Below are 21,022 nucleotides of genomic sequence, written 5' to 3'. Positions count from 1 at the left end.
GGTGGTGAGTGATGGTGATGGGTCGTGATTATTGGTGGTGAGTGATGGTGATGGGTCATCCAGCCAGCGAGCAAACCTTGTTTCTCACAGTGCTGGTGACGCAATCACGCAGATGTGCGCGGTGACGTCGCCACCGTACACGCGAACATCCGAGCGCCAGTCAGCCAGCCAGGCAGCCAGCCAGGCAGCCATGAATACAGCCAGCAAAACGTGTTTCTAATATAGTAAGACATGTCAATGCCAGACAAGTATTGTTGGGTAAAACCCTTCTCACCTTCCAATTAAATGTATGACAAATATCAATCCAGTGAAGTGTACAGGTCTTTGGACGAGCTACTGCGTGTATGTTATCGCAATTGTGCTGTATCTCTCCACGTGCCGGGAGGTTCCACCCATTGCCGGATAATCGTTGTAGCAAAAGTAACACATGTTACGGGCCCCGCACTATCAAGGGCCCCGTGCTAAATGCGTCCACGCTATCAATTCCGGTTCAGTGATTCTGCACATGCTCTTGCTATAGTACTATACTGCCTTCAACTTTTATGAACTGGGTGTTTTAGGTGAGCGATTTGTCGTATAATCTGGCTGTATAGCAAATGAAAAGATACAATTACTTTACTATGCAAGTGTATTGTACTAATTCTGAGACACTAGTAGGAGGCACTCTCCCTTGTTTATTCCGGCCTCCACAGCCTTAGGGGACAACCACACACCGAGTCAGGACAGCCAACACGCTGCCAGACCCACAGCTTGAAGAGGCGAAGACCACGGCCCACAGCTCCAAGTGGTAGAACGCGCTGCTACCCCCAATCCAATTGTCTACCAGTCTCCCAGCGCCACAGTGACCCATTCAATGTTACTACACAAGTTACAAATGTATGTTTTAATATCTATGTGGGTTTTTTTTAAATTTAGGGGTGTCCATAAATGACGTCACGCACCTAGGGGGGGGGTGAGAAATGTGACGTCACATCAAAATGCGCAATTTTAAATAAATATAGACAACACGTTCTGCTTAATTAAATAGACTTTTAAATAAATGTTTTCTCCTACAACATCAGAATGCAGCGCCACATTAAATACGCACTACAGTGACAATAGTTTAAAGCGATTTGTAGCATGTTTTTGGGGGGGACACAGCTTTGTGACGTCATATTTGAGGGGGTCTGACTTTTTGTGACGTCGTGTGACGAAGGGGAGGGGATCAAAAATGGTTTAAAATCGAGTGACGTCATTTATGGACGGCCCCCTTTATAACATATGCTACAGGCCCCACGCTAGCTTAATCCGGCACTGATTCCAGCATGTCGCGTGAAACGTCGGACATCGTACCGAACAACACCGCTGTACTGTACCAACCCGAAAACACATCGGATGGTTGTGTTTGGTGAGCTGTCAGCAGATGGCGGAAGACGACCAACAAATATTGGTCTACTTCGACTCACTGCGACCGCTTGGGGAGGTCTCCATCCAGCCGTGGATAGAGCACGGACTATGACGACGATGGCGATGATGATGATGATGATGCATCACTGCCGCAGGGGCGGTGATCCAGTGGTTCGTGCAGTGCGCTGTGAACTTGTTGGCCACACGAATTCTAAACTAAAAATATGTAAAACTAAACTATGTTTATACTCTTAGGTTTTTTCGGTAGTCACGTAGGTAAAAATAAATAATAAACTTTATATAAATAGTAATAGAAATAAAATATTTATTATTTATATTATTTTTATTATTGATTATTTATTGTTACCTACGTGACTTTACCGACAAAACCTAAGAGTATGAATCCTTGCAGTCACGAAAGCTTCAAATCTAAACTATGTTTATTTTTTCCAGGTAAGGCCCACTGAGCTATATAGCTATTTTCCAGAAGCGACCTGGCCACAAGTGATAGCTCAACAGAGTGACTTGTCACGTGGAAATGTAGAGCAGCCAAATACTAGAAACGCACGTAACTAAATGTGGAGGGAAATATCAGAGAAAAATCCACGCGGCTACGAAGAGAGAGACACGCAAACTTCAAATGTTTTGCAGGCGTCAGGGTCGGGATCGAACCCACGACCTCCTGTAGAGCAGGCGAGAGAGTTCACATTTCCTAGCCACCGCGGCGCCCTTTTCAATTAAATTCTTATCCCGACCGAACATCAGTTCTGAGCGATATCTGTACAGATGCTCCTGACCAACGTGGTGGAAGTATAGTCAAACAGTTCCCATAACCAACACAGCATGAGTAGACTTTCATCCAGCAGTGAGTTGAGTCTGACAAGGGAGCTTAATTTAAAATTATTATATTTTTAAACACTGCCCTATTGGGCGTGTAAACATGTTTTGATTAATTGATTCATAGTGATACGTGTATCGAATCACGTTGGTAAGAATCGATGTTCACGTTACCTCTGAAGCAACTCGTGGCCGCTCCGTTCTTCGTGCACAACCACTACTGTTTGTGTAAGGGAACAGTCTCAACTATTGATGCCACCATAATAATACAGGATGGCATCAATGATTGTGGGTTTTATTGGTTCAGTGGGAAAATAACAACGCATTTATTATGGTAACCATAACTGTTGGGCCACCCAGAGCGTGCGTACACCACCAATAAAAATAACACTTTTGCAACAGAGATAACACGTCGTTTAGTGAGACACTGAGCAAGAGATAAGCAATGGGTGTGTGCAAACTGCGTGCCCTCTTGCGGTGTGCAGGTGTGGAAACTACGAGTTGCTGTAGTTCATTGCTGCCATTGCCACTGCTTGTTGGATATCCATACGTATAATTTGCTGGCCTAAATAAAGTTACAACAACACACTGGATCGTGATGCACATTTCACTTGTGAGCAATTGGTTCATATTACTATCAACATTGAACATGAATGCACCGTTATAGTCATGCGATTTTGCAATTCGGCGATGCTAGTTACATAAATTAATAGTTGGCATGCATATTCTTTGGGTCTTTCGGTAAAGTGACGTAGATAGAAAAAATAATACAAATATCACGACGTTTCGATCGCAACACAAGCAATCGTCATCAGGTGAACTTGATTAGATGAGCCTTCTTGTCTCGAATTTTGTTAAAAGATCTAACTTCGAGACAAGAAGACTCATCTGATCGAGTATTGTTTCACCTGATGACGATTACTTGTGTTGCGATCGTAACGTCGTGATATTTGTATTATTTTTTTCTATCTACGTGGCTTTACCGAAAGACCCAGAGAATATGAATTCCTGCAGTCACGAAAGCTTTAAGTCAAGAGTTGACATGCAATTTAATGAATCCATGCTTACACTACACTTTTCGACTCAACGAAGCCTTTGACATCCTTGCATTACGTAATACTACAGTGCTCACTAGACACATGCACTCTCTTCTGTAGTAGCCATAAAATCAGACTTTCCAGGAACTTTATCTGTGACCATGACAAGTATCGGGGCGAAAGTGCACTTTGCAGGCAGCACTTATCGGGGCGAAATTCAAATAAGTAATTAAAACCGATATTTTTTACAAAGGTACTTTTTATCGTTGCAGCAAACGACCATTGCATCACTCAGGATAATTTAATGGCTTTGCAAAACGACCTTTAGAAGATGTGCTTGGAAATAGCTGCGGATTCGACTCACCAGGCATCACACATGGGATGTACCATATGGACTCTTCTAAGGAATGTTGATGACGAGTTCGGCGATCCGAGACCTTCATCCAGCAGTGCATAGACAGAGGCTGATTATGTTGAATACGACCGTGAATTTGCACTACACAAATGTTATATTATTACTGTGTACAAACTGGTTTCATCACTTAATCTCCATGGTGTTCGTACTATCAGGTGTATTCCCACCTTTTGCTGCCATTCTGTCACCAGTATTTTTATTTTATTTTAGCAGGTAAGGCCCACTGAGCTTTCCAGCTCTTTGTCAGAAGCGAACTGGCCACAAATAATGGCTCAACTAAGTGGCGTAGTGTGGAAATGTATAGCAACCAAACACTCTAAATGCATGTTTCTAAATGTGGAGAGAAAGACACGACCACAGGGAGAACATGCAAACTCTAATTATAGAGGTGTCAGGCCCGGGATTCAACTCCCGACCTGCTGTGTTCGAGGCGAGAAAGTTCACTTCTCGCCACCGTGACACTTGTTCAGTGGCTTTAATAAATTCTAGCGTGTGAAGGCAGATTGGGATGAAAATGATTTGACGTAAAGAAGTGAAGGTGAGCACGATAGATGTCTTTAGAAGAAATATATTTGGCAATTAAAAATAACATTCCAATGAGCCTGCAAAGTTTTTCAATCATTACCAATTAATTACCTGCCCTGGGATGAGAATTCTCGACAACTGCACGGACACAACAATGGATGCTGGGAATTTACAAAGAGCACCATGGAGAGGACCACATGGATTGCGGTTCTATTGTCTCAAACACACAACTTTAATGTCGGGGAATAATCCCAGAAGATAACCCCATCTACCAGTGTCCGTTCCTCACTCATTTTCAGAGGGGAGGCCACTTACGCCGATAAGACATCGTCAGTGTGAAGGACGCCACACATTTGAAACCATTGGGAGTTTGACAGCAGCACGATGATGATGATGATGGGTGGTGGTGGTGTTCTCACTCGGTGTGTATTGTCAGGGGCCGCACTAGAGGCCACCAGGGGGCGCCAGTGACCCGCCAGGCTTGCGATGAAGAACGCAGCCTTCCACCCTCCAGCTTGTCACTTCAATTAGCGACTCTTGAGCAACTCTGGATGGCGCGCCTTCGTGCTGTGTAAAGAGAGGTTCATGGGATTAAATTAAACGTTGTGTTACTGTGCGCACCTCAGCAATACTATATAGGGTTGGGATTTATACGGCGTAGAAACAATCAAGAGGTTTTATAACAATAATTTGACGTCATGTAGAGAGTGTATATACATAGTTTAGTACTTATATTTTATAGAAAAGAAAGTCATATTCCACATATACCATCAACTTCTCGAGGCTAGACCTGTTTACTGATTTTAGCACTCCACAGCAGTATGTAGATACTTGTTGGAATGCCAAGATGGGTAAACAATGAAACATATTTATACTTTGTGGCGTTGGTACACAAAACGTGCACTTTGCCTAATAAAGTCCATCAAAGTAAGTTTAATTCAATTTGTGCGAGATGTTGTTCTTGACTATGCTTTATAAATTAAACTCCTGCTTTTCTGTCAGTGTAACCCTCTATCCTTCGATTAGCACGGTTGGCCACGTACGGAGCGAAAGAAGTTCTACATACGTACGTACTGCGCTGTGCTATTTCACTCAAATAAAAGTGCGAATTTACAGCAAACACGAACTCGCCACTCGCCAGCGTTCCAGACGAAACGAGAGCCGCCGGAATGTAGAGACACACGTCGAGTGGAAAATGACCACCCTCGAAGTAACCTTCTCTACAATACGTGTCATCTCTTGAGCAGACACCGCTCGGGATCCCAACACCAAACATTGCCTCTTGGCGTTATTTCGGCTGTGCACGTCAAACATTGGCATAAGCTCTGTGCATATCATGACGCGCGCGCGAGAGGAGTGGAATGGGTCACACCACGCCAGAGCCTCAGGTCACCGCTGGGTTCGATTCCTGGCCATGCACAGGGGTGGCGATGGGAATCTGAATGAAAACTGAATATATCTAGGGGGACCTTTTTGGCAGTATCAAGACGATGAAAATATACAATATGTATACTTGTGAGGTACACTCTGGAAATTAGGCATATAGATATAGCAAAGGTATCTGCTTTTAGCGTTACAACTGTATGAATGTATGTTGAACTTCCTTTGCACCGTACGTAGCCAACCATGCTAAGGTGCGGGGGAAGAACAACACACGAAGCACAAAAAGACTGATGGCTTCAGTGCCGTCAGTGAACTCCACCAGGGTCTCCCTATCCGAGTGTCATCCTCGAAGTGAGTGGCTGATGTCCCTGACAGACACTCTGCATCGTCCGCGATCTTCAGTGTCTCTCGCGGAGTTTCCTGTTCCACTTCTCACACTCTTCCACCTTCAGCTGTGGACCTCTTGAGATACGTCCCACATGTATGGTTAAATGTTCAGAGTGGAACACAAAATGTCGTTGGTTGTGACTCAAATAATGCCAATGTGTCACCCAGCCACATGCCTATACGGGAATCATGCTTTTCCATGTGATGCTGACTACACGTTGTGATAGACCATGGGTGACGTTGTTTTGCTAACTATTAAGGAAAACACCTTGAGATGCAAAAAGTAATTGTTGCGTCAGTATGGTGGAAAAAATGCAGACCAGGTCACCGTTTAAAAATGCGTTGAGAATTCTGTGCTGAGAAACAGCAACGCAAAATGTTCAGCTCATGTGGAGTAGCCAGATTGATGATGGCATTGCCGTACCATGAGGGGTGGCATTGGTGTGGGGAAGCTTTCATCCAGCAGTGAATGCACCAAACTACATTTAAACTGTAAATACAAATTGTAGTATACATGTTTGAGTGATCCTGTAATAAAAATAGCAACAGGGTAACGATTTGGGGTTATTGAGGATGTAATTCATGTGAAAATCAGTGTTTATATGTTTATGCTTTGTGTTTAAACACTCTGATGATCTTGATTTTAGAGCTTTCGTGACTGCAGGAATTATTCTTTGGTTATTTCGGTTAAGTCACGTCTAAAGATAATAGCAATAAATTTAAATAATTGCTATTATTTTAATTTATTATTTTATCTTTAGACGTGACTTAACCGAAAGAACCAAAGAACACTGATGATGTTTACACTTTCCTGTTAGTTCCCAACACCATTATTTATAGGTGAATAGATGTCTCCTGAATTCAAATTTGAGTTTTAGTCAACCATATTTAAGCCAGCTTCTCTACTGTCGTGAGTGTGATGGTGTCACCTTAGTGACGACTGCCCAGAAAACATATTGTGAATGTGTTTTTTCACTTGAGCCCTCTTACGTCCAGCCACGGGAGATGTTCATCTCCACTGTGCCACTGGCGGTCAACAGCTCCATGCCGTGTACAGCGAACTGGTCATTTAAGCGCGCGTGTTGGTGTGCATCTTAAATACAGCAGGAATTAAGTGTTAGACATATACTATCCAAGACGACTCAATAATGTGTACCACAGTAAAATCCCATATCTAAATTAAGAAAATTATTTTAACATCACCATCAGCAGCCACACTCTATCCACAGCTAGCTTAATGCTACCCAAAGCCATGACTCTCAGAATCTCAAGGTGCAAACGTCAATCCAAGCTCCTCCACTCAAGTCGATCTCCATCTCTGCGGTGGAGATCCTCCTTTAGAGGCCACTTCTTCCTTAGTCTCGAACTACGGCCTTCTTCCATTCGTGTTTGTCCGCGGGTTGTTTTGTTGACACACTCATTCACCTCATTGTGATCATGCTTGTTTACACGTGTGTCTCTCATACAGATATATGTCCGGGTTTTTTGTTGTCAACTTGTTGTACATAACTTTGGTGTCACAGGGCTATACCAAATAAATGAAACTTGAAATAAATTAAACTTGAAAACTTGGTAAAGTGTGGTAGAAACAACCCCGATGACTACGAAAAGGGTGTGCGGGTGGAGGCGTTCATCCAGCATTGTAATGACAAATAAGCTGTTTAATTAGCATTTCTATTTGGGATTATGCCCAAAAAAGGACCTTTGTCAAGGGAGACCTGTTCTTAGACTTTATGGCGAATTAAAGTTGTCGTTCGTCTCGCTGTTGACCGTCACAAGGTGTTGTTGCTGCCTACGAAATTGAACAACCGTGTTCTGTGAAGAATGGAAAACAACACCCGACGTGGCCATTACTCCCAATGAGGAGTTCCTCGTTCCTGAAAGGGGGGGGGGGGCACAGGGGCGGGGGTGCGGGGGGGGTCCACCACTCACTCCCCTCAACCAATCACAACGCGTCTCGCGCCGAGCATGGCTCTATCACGCGCCCGACCGACCAATCATCGACGAGCTTCGGCTATAAATAAAAGCGCTCGGCGTCTTTGCCATTCAGTCGCCAGTTGTAGCCGCCACGTGTCTCCTCTTTCTGTTGTTGAGCGGTGCGCGGGGTGGGTCGCTGTCTTAAGCCAGCAGTTGATAGGCAACGTGGCATCCAACTCGAACTAACACGACACCTGCCGACTGGTCTCAAGGTGTAACCTGCTCATTTCAGGTTCGGGAAGCACTCTCTCCCGCCCCGATTTTGTTCGGTTTTTATTTGTCAAGAGCGCGCACAGGTACGTTGCTGTTGTTGCTGTTGTTGCTGCTGGATGTGTTGCCATGGGGTTTGCGGTGCAGTAATTGTGGTCTTTGTGTACCAGCTCCGAACAATAATAGCCAGAGAACAGCGGAATGAGAACCCCTGCCAAGTGCTACACGGCAGAGTGTTACACAACGCTTTGGAGTCGGGGGGGGGGTTACATTCGTAATGCAATTGTTTAAAATGTTTACACGAAATGGTGATATGCAGAGTAGCGTTATCCTTTGTTTCAGAGAGCACGTGGGCACGAATTTGCCAGCTCTGGCTGTGTGTGTAGGCTTGCATTCGGTAATATATCAATTGCACTAATCTACGTATGTATGTGTACATTAGTACAGAAACGACCTGATAATGTGGATTAAGATGTGGATGTTATACAATTACAGTATTAGACTCTGATGTATATTTGTGAATGTGTAATTTTGTATTGTGTTGGGTTAATAGTGTGGTGTTTTAAGCCGAATTTGTATATATTTTTGGAATACCATTTTGTATTTTGGTGAAACAGAATCGATGTGGATGTTCTATAAATTATGAAGGGATACGCCATTGCGTAACCACGGGATGTGGACGAGTCTAGGGGAGCGATAGAGAATGTAGGCGAATCCGCAGGCTCGTGAGATTACCTTCAGTAAACGCGATGAGCTTCGTTTTGCTATACCACGGCCAATGCAATAGATGGTGACATTTTGAGATTTTTATTCCCAATTTGATGATAAATTGTGGAATGTGTCTGCCGGGATGACCTGGGAGGCAAGGCGATTGTTGTTTTAACCCTTTGCTTGGTCACGCAATGGTGGCTATCGCTGCTGCCAGGACATGCCGTGTGTGGTTGAGGCGGAGTGCCGCCACACAAAGGCATTCGTGGCAGAGGGCATTGAGGTCCCTCCTTGGTGGCTTAGGGCGACTCTAAGATGGGCACTCCACTGGCTGTGCCGGCCATGTGAGGAATCTGCCCTAAACGATGGTTTACATTGGGCACGAAGCCCACATCACAGCTACTCGTGTACTGCACCTTGAGGTGCCAGCACAGACCAGCGGGCCGCAAAGCAAAATCACACGGAGAGCCATTTTATTGGAATTGGGTAAACAAAAAACTAAATCTTTCAAGAGCCGTAATTAATTTGTGTAAATGATGTCACGAAGCAGTCCTCAAAGAGCCTCCGTTTGCTCCCCTCTCGGCCACACGAATCCGCGTGATTGCAAGGCGACTCGACATTAATGATGAATGGTGTCAAGACCACCTGATTGGCAAGTGTTATATAGGTGAACAGGATAGAATGAAAAACGGCGTTTTCAAACCGATCCTTAGATTGGCAATCGCAAAAGTTGATTCTTCAGATTGGCCCATTTATCATGGCTCCTGTATAATGATCACATTAAAAAAAAATAAGAATGCCTTTGAACATTTTTTTTTCGTGAATTCCATCCTGAAAATTGGGGACGACGTTTGCGGAGAAATTCTGGAACGTTTAGGGTTACATTTGGATGATGGCTTCTCAATTTATCCAGCCGTTGTAAGGGGGTTGTTTCAAATGCCTCTGTTGTAGTAAGTCCGTGCTTGGCTATCGTTACAAGCACCTATTTTTAAACCGTGAGCGTTTATTTTCAATACAGCTGGAGTTCCGTTCCGGGAGCCATCTCTTTGGCAATAATATCTTTGCTTGAAAAGTGGGTGTCTCGCCACAAACAGACCGGGCCTCTTGCCCCTCTTAAACCCAGAGCGCCGCGATGTCCATTCAAAGGGTTCACAATTTGCATTGTAGTTTTGGTCTGCTGGCCAATAAGGCCCTTAATTCTAGATTTGAAGTTTTCGTGACTGCAAGGGTCCATACTCGTTGGGTTTTTTAAGGTAAAGTCACGTAGGTAAAAAAATAAAAATAAATACTATTTTATTTTTTTACCTAAATAAAGATTTATTTGTTTTTATTTTATTTTTTTACCTACGTGACTTTACCGAAAAAACCAAAGAGAATAGTCCCTTGTCGAGACCTGGCACCGTATGCAGTTTCACCTTCCCCCTCGATCAGTTTATATGAGAGTTTACAGTTTAGATTAGAGTTTACAGCAGATAAGATGGATTGAATAAATGAATGCTAAACTAGTTGGACTTTTTTTTAAAACCCGATTTGGCTGCATACACCATCTCCCCTCAATCCGGTGTTAGATTATGTTGTTGGCAACATAATTTTAGGTTACATAAGAAATTAAATAGATTGTAGACGATGTTCAGTTGGCTGAAGAGTGGGCAGTGGAGTTCACATGCGGTTTTAAAATGTAACAGGGGTTCTGTTGGCTTCTTTTTTTTGTTCAAACTGTAGCAGTAGCAAACGTAAATTCCGATATTTACTCTTTGGTTATTTTGGTAAAGTCACGTAGGTAGAAATAAAATAAATTTCTAACTCTGGAGTGAAGCTGAATAATTGTGAAATCTGTGGAATACATGGAGTTAAAACGTCCAGCAGCTAAGCTTGCTGCCCTAAATGAGAACGCATGATAGTTGTGCTGATGGGGAGATGGTTTCGTGGTCACCATCCACCATGTGAGGTGGTTGTTAACTTGAAGCTTTGTGGCGTGAATGCTCTCTTCGTGCTCCTCGTTAAAGCTTGTGCGCTTGGATTAATCTGCTTCAGCATCAGCCACCTGATGAATTACAATCCAGGCCATTGTCTATCCACGTGTAGTCGTGTTGCTGCAGAGACGCGGTGTCTTCTTCTCCCATCGTTTGTGGCGAGACTAAAATGTGCGGGTTTCTCCCCCCCCCCACCTCCAGAACCTAGCTGCTGCCATGGCCACTTCGGAGAGCTCGCGGCTCAACAAGATGGTGAAGAGCAAGTACATGGAGCTGCCGCAGGGCGACGCGGTGCAGGCCATGTACATCTGGCTGGACGGCACGGGGGAGGGCCTGCGCTGCAAGACGCGCACCCTCGACACGGAACCCAAAACCGTGGCCGGTGCGTGAACCACCACAACAGCCCCCTATTCACCACAGTAGCGGTGGCTTTCACCGTGGCAGGAGATGGCAGAACCTGGCAGAACGGAGCCCTGCCCGGTGTTTTGGGTTGACCGAGATGACTGGCACCATCTAGCTGTAGACAGTACGGCAAGTAGCCCAGATTTAGCTCGGGTTTGTTGGGTTTCTCTTGTAGTGTTATACAAATGAATTTGCCAAATATTTCAAACCTATCCCTCAAATGTTTCGCGCAGATACCCAAATCTTAAGATGTAGTGGAGAAATAATTTAGTGGTTTGTTGTTTTGGCTGTTAAGTGATTATTTGGTGGCCCGCTCCTGAGGTTTGTACACGTCGCTTGCTGGGGCTGTGTGGCTTTGTGAGGCCTGCACTCTTGTTTTTCGCCCCAGGGGTTATCAGCTTAAATCTAAATTCGTTCACCTCATTGTAATTAAATGGGGGAAGGGGACTTTATTTGCTATAAAACCTGCACATTGTCTTATAATTGTGTGAAGTAGCCTGCGACAGTAAGCCATTACCTTTTTGGCACCGCATCGGAATTCTAACAGGGACCTAAACTTGGTAATCTGCCAAACAATTGTCGTGAATGATTGTGAAGTGGCTGATGCCCCCCCCTGCACTTGGCTGGGTGGCTTGTGATTCCTCTCTGGTCCAAACCACCAACAAGACACTTGAAACTAGCTAGCAGAAATACCAAATAAAAGCATCCTCATTGGGGGCTTGAATGGGAGCTGGTTGAATCAATTGTGAATCCTTCCTTTGCCAATCTCTGTACAGATCTGCCCGAATGGAACTTCGATGGCTCGAGTACGTACCAGGCGGAGGGGTCCAACAGCGACATGTACCTGATCCCTGTGGCCATGTTCAAGGATCCCTTCCGCAAGGACCCCAACAAGCTGGTGCTCTGCGAGGTCCTCAAGTACAACCGCAAGCCGGCCGGTGAGCTTCTGCAAGTGCCTGTCTTTTTTGGTCGACCCACTTGCCTGGCTACCTGATTTACGTTGTGTTTTTGCTTGCAAAAAAAAAACTATCCATTCTTGTAGCTCCTTGAATGTGTGTATATATAGCTGGATTGAATTGTTTTAAAATAAGGCCTCAAATGTGCGAGTATATACGTCTTCAATTTTGTTGCGGATTATTGACATTACATTTAGACCAAGCCACATTATACATTTCCTATTTGCCTGTAAGGATATTTTGTAAACGACGGATAACTGCGCTATAGAGCCAGGCCTGTGATTTATATTAAAATGAAGCGCCGCTTGTGCATTTGGAGGGCAGTGTGGGCCAACTCGAGGTGGAGCTAAGATGGGGCCATGCCACAATTTCCAGTTCGCTCCGAGGAGCCTCTTGAATGTTCACTTGCTTACCGTCTCTGTGTTTGTGTGGTTTTTTTTTCGCCCTGCAGAGACAAACCTGCGTGGGACCTGTAAAATGGTGATGGAGCGCATTCGGGCGCAGGTGCCGTGGTTCGGCATGGAGCAGGAGTACACGATCCTCGGTGTGGATGGGCACCCCTTCGGCTGGCCGTCCAACGGCTTCCCCGGGCCCCAGGGTGAGCGCTGGGGGTGACGCGTGCATAGTCTTTGTTGTGGGCTGCACGGGTGAATGTGGTCACTATTGAAGAAACAAAGCAGCTCTGTAGGCTGGTGCAGGACTTTTCTCTCGGTATGCATCCTGTTTTGTTCAGTCTTGAGCATTTGTGCTGAATCGTAAATGTTTCAGGTTATTTGACTGTTCCTTCTCATGAAATTTCCTGGCAGCACTGCTCTTGCGGTGATATATGGCCATTCTGTATAAACTGCTAACTTGGGTAGTATAGGTTCCAATTCTTATGTGATTTACCATTGAATCACAACTATAATTGGGCTATTGGCAGCGGTGGCAAACGGTGGTGAAGGCTGCTCTAGATGGTTTTAAAAAACCTTGTACCTGGCAATGTGGTTTTTCACAGTTATAAATAAAGGACGCCTGGTTTATGTGAGTACATGTGGTGGCAACCAATGACTGGGGCGAGTGTTTGACCAACTGCCCCGTCTTTGTGCCTGCAGGTCCATATTACTGCGGTGTGGGCTCTGATAAGGCCTACGGTCGGGACATCGTGGAGGCGCATTACCGAGCATGCCTCTACGCCGGCGTGAAGATCTGTGGCACCAACGCAGAGGTCATGCCCTCGCAGGTAAACAAGGGGGATACGGCATCCTTGACACGCTCGTCTCGATCGTGACATGTGCAAATGACCAGTCAAATGGATCGATTCGTCAAACTCGGTCGATGCACTTTGTTTGGCCTCTTGATTTATTTTGCTTTATTGCATCGTGATGGGGTAAGGTTAAATGAAATGTCACGATGTTTTCTGGAAGTGAAGGCAAGGGCCTCGTTTTAGTTTGTCTTGGCATTTTTTTTATTTAAAGTTGACCTGTTCATATATGTTAAAGTTTATAGGGTAATGCTTTCTGTTTATCCAATTACATTTGTAGACGTGTCTAATGAGTTGGCATGTTGATACATACCCTAGACTGGCAGTCAAACACAATCTTGTTGCGAGAACCATCGGCACTTTTAGCAATTACATTTTCCGCATTTGTTATTGCCGCAATTCTTGTTCACAATGTATTGAAGCGATAGCTGCACACGCGTTTAAATTGTGCTAGATATGTTTTCAGTTGCTCGGTGTATTTACTAGACCTCTGATCAGAATTGCGAAAGGGGTGTAGTAACGCTGGGAAGCCAAAATGTCGTTACTACCGAGGGCTCGTTAATCGGAATGGGTTTTATCCTGTCAACACGCACTTGCTGCGAAGTGAAGAAATTCTTATTTTGGCAGTTCTAATATTTTGTCGGTCTTGTGCAAGAAGCAGTGGGGATCAAATGTTTGTTTATGTATTTGACGACGTTGGGATTATTGGCCACACATTTCCCCTCTGGCTCTGCAGAGGCAGACTAAAATGTGAACTATTTGACATCCACACCCACGGTGTGAACTGCTGTCACCCGAGATCGCACATTAAATGACGCAAGTAGTTGTCGCAGAAGGAAATTAATTTACACTTAAAATGCCGTTTAAGAAAATGTCAAGACTGCACCCAGTAACTCAAATTGTGAAATGTTACTTTATCTGTGCAGCATTTTCTTGAGAACAAATGGCTTTTACCTGACAGAATTGCGTTCGTAATTGCATTTTTGGACATGATGCTTCATTAGAAATATTGGACCCTGCTTAAAATTGTATTCCGAGTGCTTACCATTGATGTTGAGATTTCTTCACTTCTTCAACATCAGTGGCAGCCAGTTAAGAAGGCCTGCTCTCATCAATGAAGTATATGGGGTCTTTTTTTACAAATTCATGAAGGGAGCAGTTGTACATCAGTGCTATAAATCCGATTACTCGTGTTTAATTCCTGGCAACGGTGTCGTGTGTTGTGGTTTACACTGGCCACTCGCATACCTCGCGTGCCCCAATAGGTGGTCGTTAACGGCGTTTAATTCGACAGCCTCCGCGGTCGGTCACTCTTCGTCAGCTTCCGCCTGCCCATTTGTGCACGATGTTAACCTCGTCCTTGGTCCCCCCCCCCCCTGCGTAGTGGGAGTTCCAGGTCGGGCCCTGCGAAGGCATCGACATGGGCGACCACCTGTGGGTGGCGCGCTTCATCCTGCACCGCGTGTGCGAGGACTTTGGTGTCGTGGCCACGTTCGACCCCAAGCCCATCACGGGCAACTGGAACGGCGCCGGCTGTCACACCAACTTCAGCACCCTGCCCATGCGGGAGGAGGGTGGCCTGCAGTAAGTTTCATTCTCCTCTCCCATTCTGTTTCCGGTCGTAACGATCCGTTTGTAAAATGTTGCTGCGCAAATTGGCAATATCTGGGCCGGATGGGCCATCATTTGGCATCAAAGTATAGTCGTCAACTTTCTTAATAACATCCGTGAGCTTTGCACTCTGGATGGGTCTGTTGACGTGTGCATGGAGAGATGGACTTTGTCTATTTGTGTTGGCCCATCGACCTATTGCTAAATGCTTTTATCTATTTTTACCCTGTGGATGGAATCAAATAGGTGTTTCATAGCCCTGGACCAAAACTCAATTTTAGCTATCACTTTTTAAATTACTTCCTGCATCTGGTAAAGACCTCTAATTACGAATATGGACTAAATTAAAATTTTAATTTCCGCAATTGAACTGACAGCTTGGTTTTCTCCTCCATGATGATGAGGGTGGTGAACATGCCTGCCTACGCACGGACTTTTATTATCCACGCAAACCCAAATTGTAACGCAACTAACGTTCGCATCCCCTCTGCGTGTCCTCCGCCTGTCCCCCGTCACGCCAGGCACATAGAGGAGGCGATCGAGAAGCTGGGCAAGCGGCACAGCTTCCACATCCGCGCGTACGACCCGCGCGGGGGCCTGGACAACGCGCGCCGCCTCACGGGCTCCCACGAAACGTCGAGCATCCACGAGTTCTCCGCCGGCGTGGCCAACCGCGGCGCGTCGATCCGCATCCCGCGCCAGGTGGGCCAGGACGGCTGCGGCTACATGGAGGACCGCCGCCCCTCGGCCAACTGCAACCCGTACGCCGTGACGGAAGCGCTGATCCGCACGTGTTTGCTGCACGAGAGCGGCGACACGCCGACCGTGTACAGCGACAAGGACGAGAAGGCTTAGGGCAGCGCGAGCCGCTCCCTGCCCGTCCATCCACTCCCACCGCCGCCGCCATTCCCGCTCGTCGTCCCCGTTGAGCCGCGCGTGTCGTCACCACCGCTGTGTCCCTTCGTTCTCCGTCACCCTCGATTGTTTTCAGGGTTTTTTTGTTTGGTTTTATTATTCCTTTCCGGAAACTGCTCACCTGGTGCGAGGAGAAATGAGTGAACGTAACAACAATAACAACCACCCATGATGTGTTTCTCGTGCGAGATTCTCGTGGGGCATTTTGGTTTTGTTTCCCATCCGCTTAGTGCCACTGCTCATGGTAGCGAATGGATTATAATACATTTTTGACGCTAATTTTTTTCCTTGATCATTATTTAACTGTTAACAGTCATATCACAAGTGCAGTGAATGATTATAATTATTTAGCTTTTGCTGTGTGTGTGTGCGTGTTCTTGCCCATCCCACGCGGTCGTTGTCTTATGATTTAGATTGCACTTTGATTCTCGTTGGCTGGTACACGGGCTGAGCAACCTCGGCTGTTCACAAGAATGTAATGCTCCGTTTAAATTCTCATTCAAGGTTAAATGTAGTCTCTGCTTTTACCGTTTATTTTTAAACAGTTATTTTAAGCCTTTGACGTTTTTTTCTCTTTGCTTATGAATCTTGCGTTTTTAGTTTTATATAAATTAACGCAAATCACGTTGCAATAATACAATACCAGAATATTCAAATTGTTTAGGAGTCGTTGTTTACTAAAACATAACTTGTTCGGACATACTTAAAGGGGTGCTGTATCTTACAAGTCTCAGACAAATGTTTGAGATCGTGTTTCGACTGTATGCTACTGCAAGCCTGTTGTCTGCCAAGCGTTAACCTGATGCAATATTTAAAGCTTGCCTTGTTTGTTTGTAAAAGAGTCCTTTTTGGAAGTCTAATTATTTTCATCCACTTTTGAACGGTTCAAATTGTGTGCTTTCAAACTGTCAACATTTCTAAGGTTTCTATTTCTGGTTTAGATTGTTTCTGTGGTCAATGCAAATTAAAAGAAATGAAAATCATAACATTTGGTTGGAAGTAATACAAATCTAAACTGGCACAAAGCTTAAACTGTTTTGTTTCGTGTGAACTGTTGGTTTTTGAATGCAAGTCGGCTTTTCTGAGAAGCATTAAAAGTAAAAAAAAAACTTTTAAAATGGGGCATTTTTTTACTGGCAAGCTTTTTGTAATTCAGTACATGTAACATAGCAGTGCAGAAAGTAGTTTTGTACTTTTTCAAATTTGCACCCACTAAGACCTCTTATTAAATGTGGTGTTTTTACTTGTAAAAGGCGTTAACTTTTAAATGCATCTGTGATGTCTTGAAGCCTGTAGAATTTACAGGGTATATAGGATGAAGTGCCATGGTGTGTCTGGTATTTCGTGATGTTTTACCATGCAGTCTTGGTCGTCCAGTATCTTGGTTTTTGGGTAATAAAATAAAACAAACCTTGAAAGGTTCACTTTGAGACTTTTGTTGCGTGTTATGCTTGAGCTGAATTGAATTCTTGATCCTTTGACTTTCTAATGGCGTGTAGAGTACCGAAACAATTGGTAGTGCACACAACAGCATCCACACCAAATTAGCACGATTAGAGGCTCTAATTTCGGCCAGACAACAGCGATGGCGAGAAACCGTTGAGATTAACTTTGCACACTCCAGCCGCAAAGCGTGCAATCTTTACCATCTTGGCGCCAGCGTATTTATTAAAAAAAAGGTGCAGCAAATCACCGACAACCAAATCGCCTCGCCTCCTAACCTGCACAAAGCCACCACAATGAACAAGCAACAACACAAACAAGATGTGCGCAAAGATCTCGCTGCAACCTTCAGGAGCCTACCAACAAGCTCCACGATCTCTCCCGTCCATACTCCAGGGAAGAGATTGCTGGCGCTTTTCTGGCCACCAAAGCCAAAAAATCCCGCAGCTTTTTTGGCCCAGTTGTAAGTGACATTCTATGGTAACCCGTCAAAAGTGACCCATATCCCAAGGACTTGAGCATAACACGAGACAGAAGCCTCGCCGTCGAAAAGGTGTGTGGAAAAGCAATGCAGAGGGGCTCTGTTACGCAAACTGGGCGGTACAACGTGGGAAGCCGCCACCAAAACAACCGCGCTCGGCGTGCTCCAGCGCCGAGTCTTGCGCGCCGGTCTGGGGCATCAAGCGCCCACAGAAATTGGACGTCCAGATCTGAAATCCACTCCCACTGAGTGGCTACCGGTTCTGGCCAACATTACGCCAGCAAACCTATTGGCAAAAATCTGAGAAAGTGGACCTGTATCATTACAACAAGACCTGCTTGACACCCTCCACGAACGCATCTGAGATCCCGGAAACCAATCTGGGATCGTGCGAGACAATTGGATAAAGCGGGGTCAATTGAAGACCGCTGGCGAACACTGTGGAGTTCTGTCGACATTCCAAATAAAAGCCTCAACGACGACCCCACGACTGCTATGCACTGCGTTGATCTGCCAAGAAAACTACGGCGCTCCATTCACCGTTTCAGAACAGCAAGAGGTCGCTACGCACACCTCCACAGGAGGAGGATTCCAGACAACCCACGGTGTGACCGCGGCCACCCGAACCAGACGATGGAACCACATCGCGAACAGCCGCATCCTCCTCCCCCTCTCCGGCGGGACTGGAGCGGCATGAGTCGCCTCACTCCTGAAGCTGTCGCGTGCTTCACAGACAACTACTTGCACTGTGATTTGCACACACTTGCCCATAAGCTTGAGAGAGAACACCAATTTCGGTTAATTTCTAAATCCCAGCTTTGTCATGCTTGGCTATTCACTAAAAGCATGGATCGGGTAGAGGCACTCATATAACTTTGGCTGATGCATTTCAGTATAAATTTGCTTTTGTGAAACAAGAAGTTAAATGGCAGTGGTTGGGGAATGGGCCATGTAGCAGGTGTCGGTAGAAAGTGATCAAATGTGACCGCAATTGAGGGCTAGGAAATGTGCATAATACAAGGCTTTGTAGTGATAAGATATATTAGGAAGCGTGGGTTTTGACTAAATAGAGCCACTTTGAAAGTGTAGAGATGTCAATTCAAGTGTAAAAGTACAGGGGTGTTCAAGGCATGTGTTAATGTCCTGCTCGAGTACAGCAGAATCCACAAATCCCTGAACTTCTCCCACTGCCTGGATCTATTTCAGTCGTGGCTAATTGCTCCTGTACACCGCAAGCCGGTGGAGTCTGCATATTGTAATTTGTCTTTGCAATGCACAGAGCTTTAAAGACGTTGACTGCACGTTGCAAGAAGCTGGCGACCTTTTTGCAATGCGCAGCACTTAAATAAAAACTTCACAGAAGCTGCCGGCTAATTTACAAAGCAACACGAGCCGTGTTGATGTCATCTGCCGAGTCCTAAATGAGTTTACATTTTTGTAGACTTGATATCAGTCAAGAAATGTGTCTAAAAAAAGCAAATCACTTTTAAAATGGGCTCTTCATGTTACTGCTCCATTTGGGTCTTAAGAAAAATGGGCGCCTCCAGCGGTGAATGTGTCGCACATTAATGGAGCCGCACGGAACACCCTCAACCCGACAGTCCGGAAACGTTTCGTGGATTTTTGGAGTCGCGCAGCTAAATCCTCCTCGAGGCCACCACACGCCTCGTCGAGTCCACCGCACGCCTCCTCGAGTCCACCGCACGCCTCCTCGAGTCCACCGCACGCCTCGTCGACGTCACATCTCTGTCACGGCGACTCAGGTTATCGGGGATTCTGCTGCGCATCGGCACGTTTGGCTCCGTAGGGTGCGACATAAATTCAACATACACACGTGTGTGGGCATTTCATGGTGGGAAATTCTTGTTAAACAGTGAAAATCTTGTACATTTTGGACTGTTGTACATGTCCGTCGTGATTAAGAAATTGCGACCGGTGGGGCGTGTGTGCGGTGTGGAGGAGGGCAGGTCACCGAGACCGGCACTGTAGTGGCACCCGGAGGTCAGAGACCAAAGGGTGAAGACCGTGGGAGACGCACACAGCAGCCACTGGAAGGGAAGCGCACATTTTTAACCGTGGGCATCGATCAAAAGTAAGGAATGGAGAGGTGTGGTAGAGTCGTTGGCTGCGATGGTGACACATTGACATCCCAAGAGAGGCAAAGTTATTTCATAATAGTGGCCTTGTTTAAAATCGTTACCCTCGGCGTCCTCTGAATCAGTGTGTTTTGCTTGGGGAGATTGAGCCAATTTATTTCTGCGGCAAAGATTCTTTGACAAACACGCTTTGTGTGGACTGTATTCTTGTTAAATCTAAGCAGAGCCAGTAAACCTGGGACTCAGGGCTATTTTAATGCAGTGTTGCCCCACGTGCCGGTGGTGACTTGGTAGAGCCGTGTCTGACGTCACTGGTCACACCACAGATGTGCAAAGGGCAAGAAACCCACCACGCGAGGTAGCGTCTGGTGCAGCTCGGGGTCTGGAACGTTCACGATGACACCATTGCCGCGGATGCGGCAATGGTGTCATGTATGAACATTCCTCGATTTGTTTGGTGACGCATTATTTCCGTGAGCCAAATTTCATCAAAATTTTAATTAAATGATTGCATTTTTAAATCAAGATTGAATTTTAATTAAAGTTCAGCTTAAAATTAGTAGGAATTAGCAGCTTAATTAGTTTTATTGAGATATACTCTATCTTAGTTGAGAGTCAAACACAACCAAAAACACAACTGCCACTGTCTCCAACTTAAACACATAATATATATATATGTGTTATGGATACCTGATGCACAAAAGGAAAATAAAAATAAACGCTCCAGTAGTGGTGCGACTGTGGTCATCCAGAACAGACCGCAGTACAACGTATAACGATGCAATGCTGCGTCAGCAGCAGCAGCAGCGGAGTGTATCACCTGAATGTGAAATGTAGATGCTCTGCATCTACATCAGCAGCTATACGACAGAAGCGGAAAATACTGTACACATCGATGTCTCAAGACATGGGGTGGCGATTGCCCCAAGTCATCCGCCAGCTGCACCTCTCACCCCCAATTATCATTGATAATTGGGGGTGAGAGGTGATCGTAGTTTTTTTATGTCGGTATTGGGCTCCGTTTAAAAGCACACCAC

The 21,022-nt window shown here is 45.4% G+C and overlaps 1 protein-coding gene across 1 annotated transcript; it reads left to right on the top strand.

Moving 5' to 3' along the window:
• The first annotated feature begins 8,018 nt into the window (after nt 1–8,018).
• On the top strand, nt 8,019–17,395 carry GLUL (glutamate-ammonia ligase). Its single transcript, XM_078616101.1, has 7 exons — nt 8,019–8,243; nt 11,040–11,220; nt 12,017–12,178; nt 12,648–12,794; nt 13,291–13,418; nt 14,824–15,023; nt 15,572–17,395. The coding sequence occupies exons 2-7, from the start codon at nt 11,055–11,057 to the stop codon at nt 15,903–15,905; spliced, it is 1,137 nt and encodes a 378-aa protein (XP_078472227.1). The 5' UTR covers nt 8,019–8,243; nt 11,040–11,054; the 3' UTR covers nt 15,906–17,395.
• Nucleotides 17,396–21,022: the final 3,627 nt, after the last annotated feature.

The sequence above is a fragment of the Lampetra planeri genome, chromosome 49, assembly GCF_965212315.1.
Source record: "Lampetra planeri chromosome 49, kcLamPlan1.2.h2, whole genome shotgun sequence".
In the NCBI taxonomy this organism is placed as follows: domain Eukaryota; kingdom Metazoa; phylum Chordata; class Hyperoartia; order Petromyzontiformes; family Petromyzontidae; genus Lampetra; species Lampetra planeri.
The sequence above is the reverse complement of the archived record's forward strand: the minus strand, read 5'-3'. Positions and strand labels throughout refer to the sequence as shown.

What these genes read in the sequence shown, in the direction of transcription:
- GLUL (XM_078616101.1), top strand. Translation starts at nt 11,055, where the DNA reads ATGGCCACTTCGGAGAGCTCGCGGCTCAACAAGATGGTGAAGAGCAAG. An exon ending in GGAACCCAAAACCGTGGCCG is followed by an intron (nt 11,221 to 12,016) that starts GTGCGTGAACCA and finishes ATCTCTGTACAG; the next exon opens with ATCTGCCCGAATGGAACTTC. An exon ending in CAGAGGTCATGCCCTCGCAG is followed by an intron (nt 13,419 to 14,823) that starts GTAAACAAGGGG and finishes CCCCCTGCGTAG; the next exon opens with TGGGAGTTCCAGGTCGGGCC.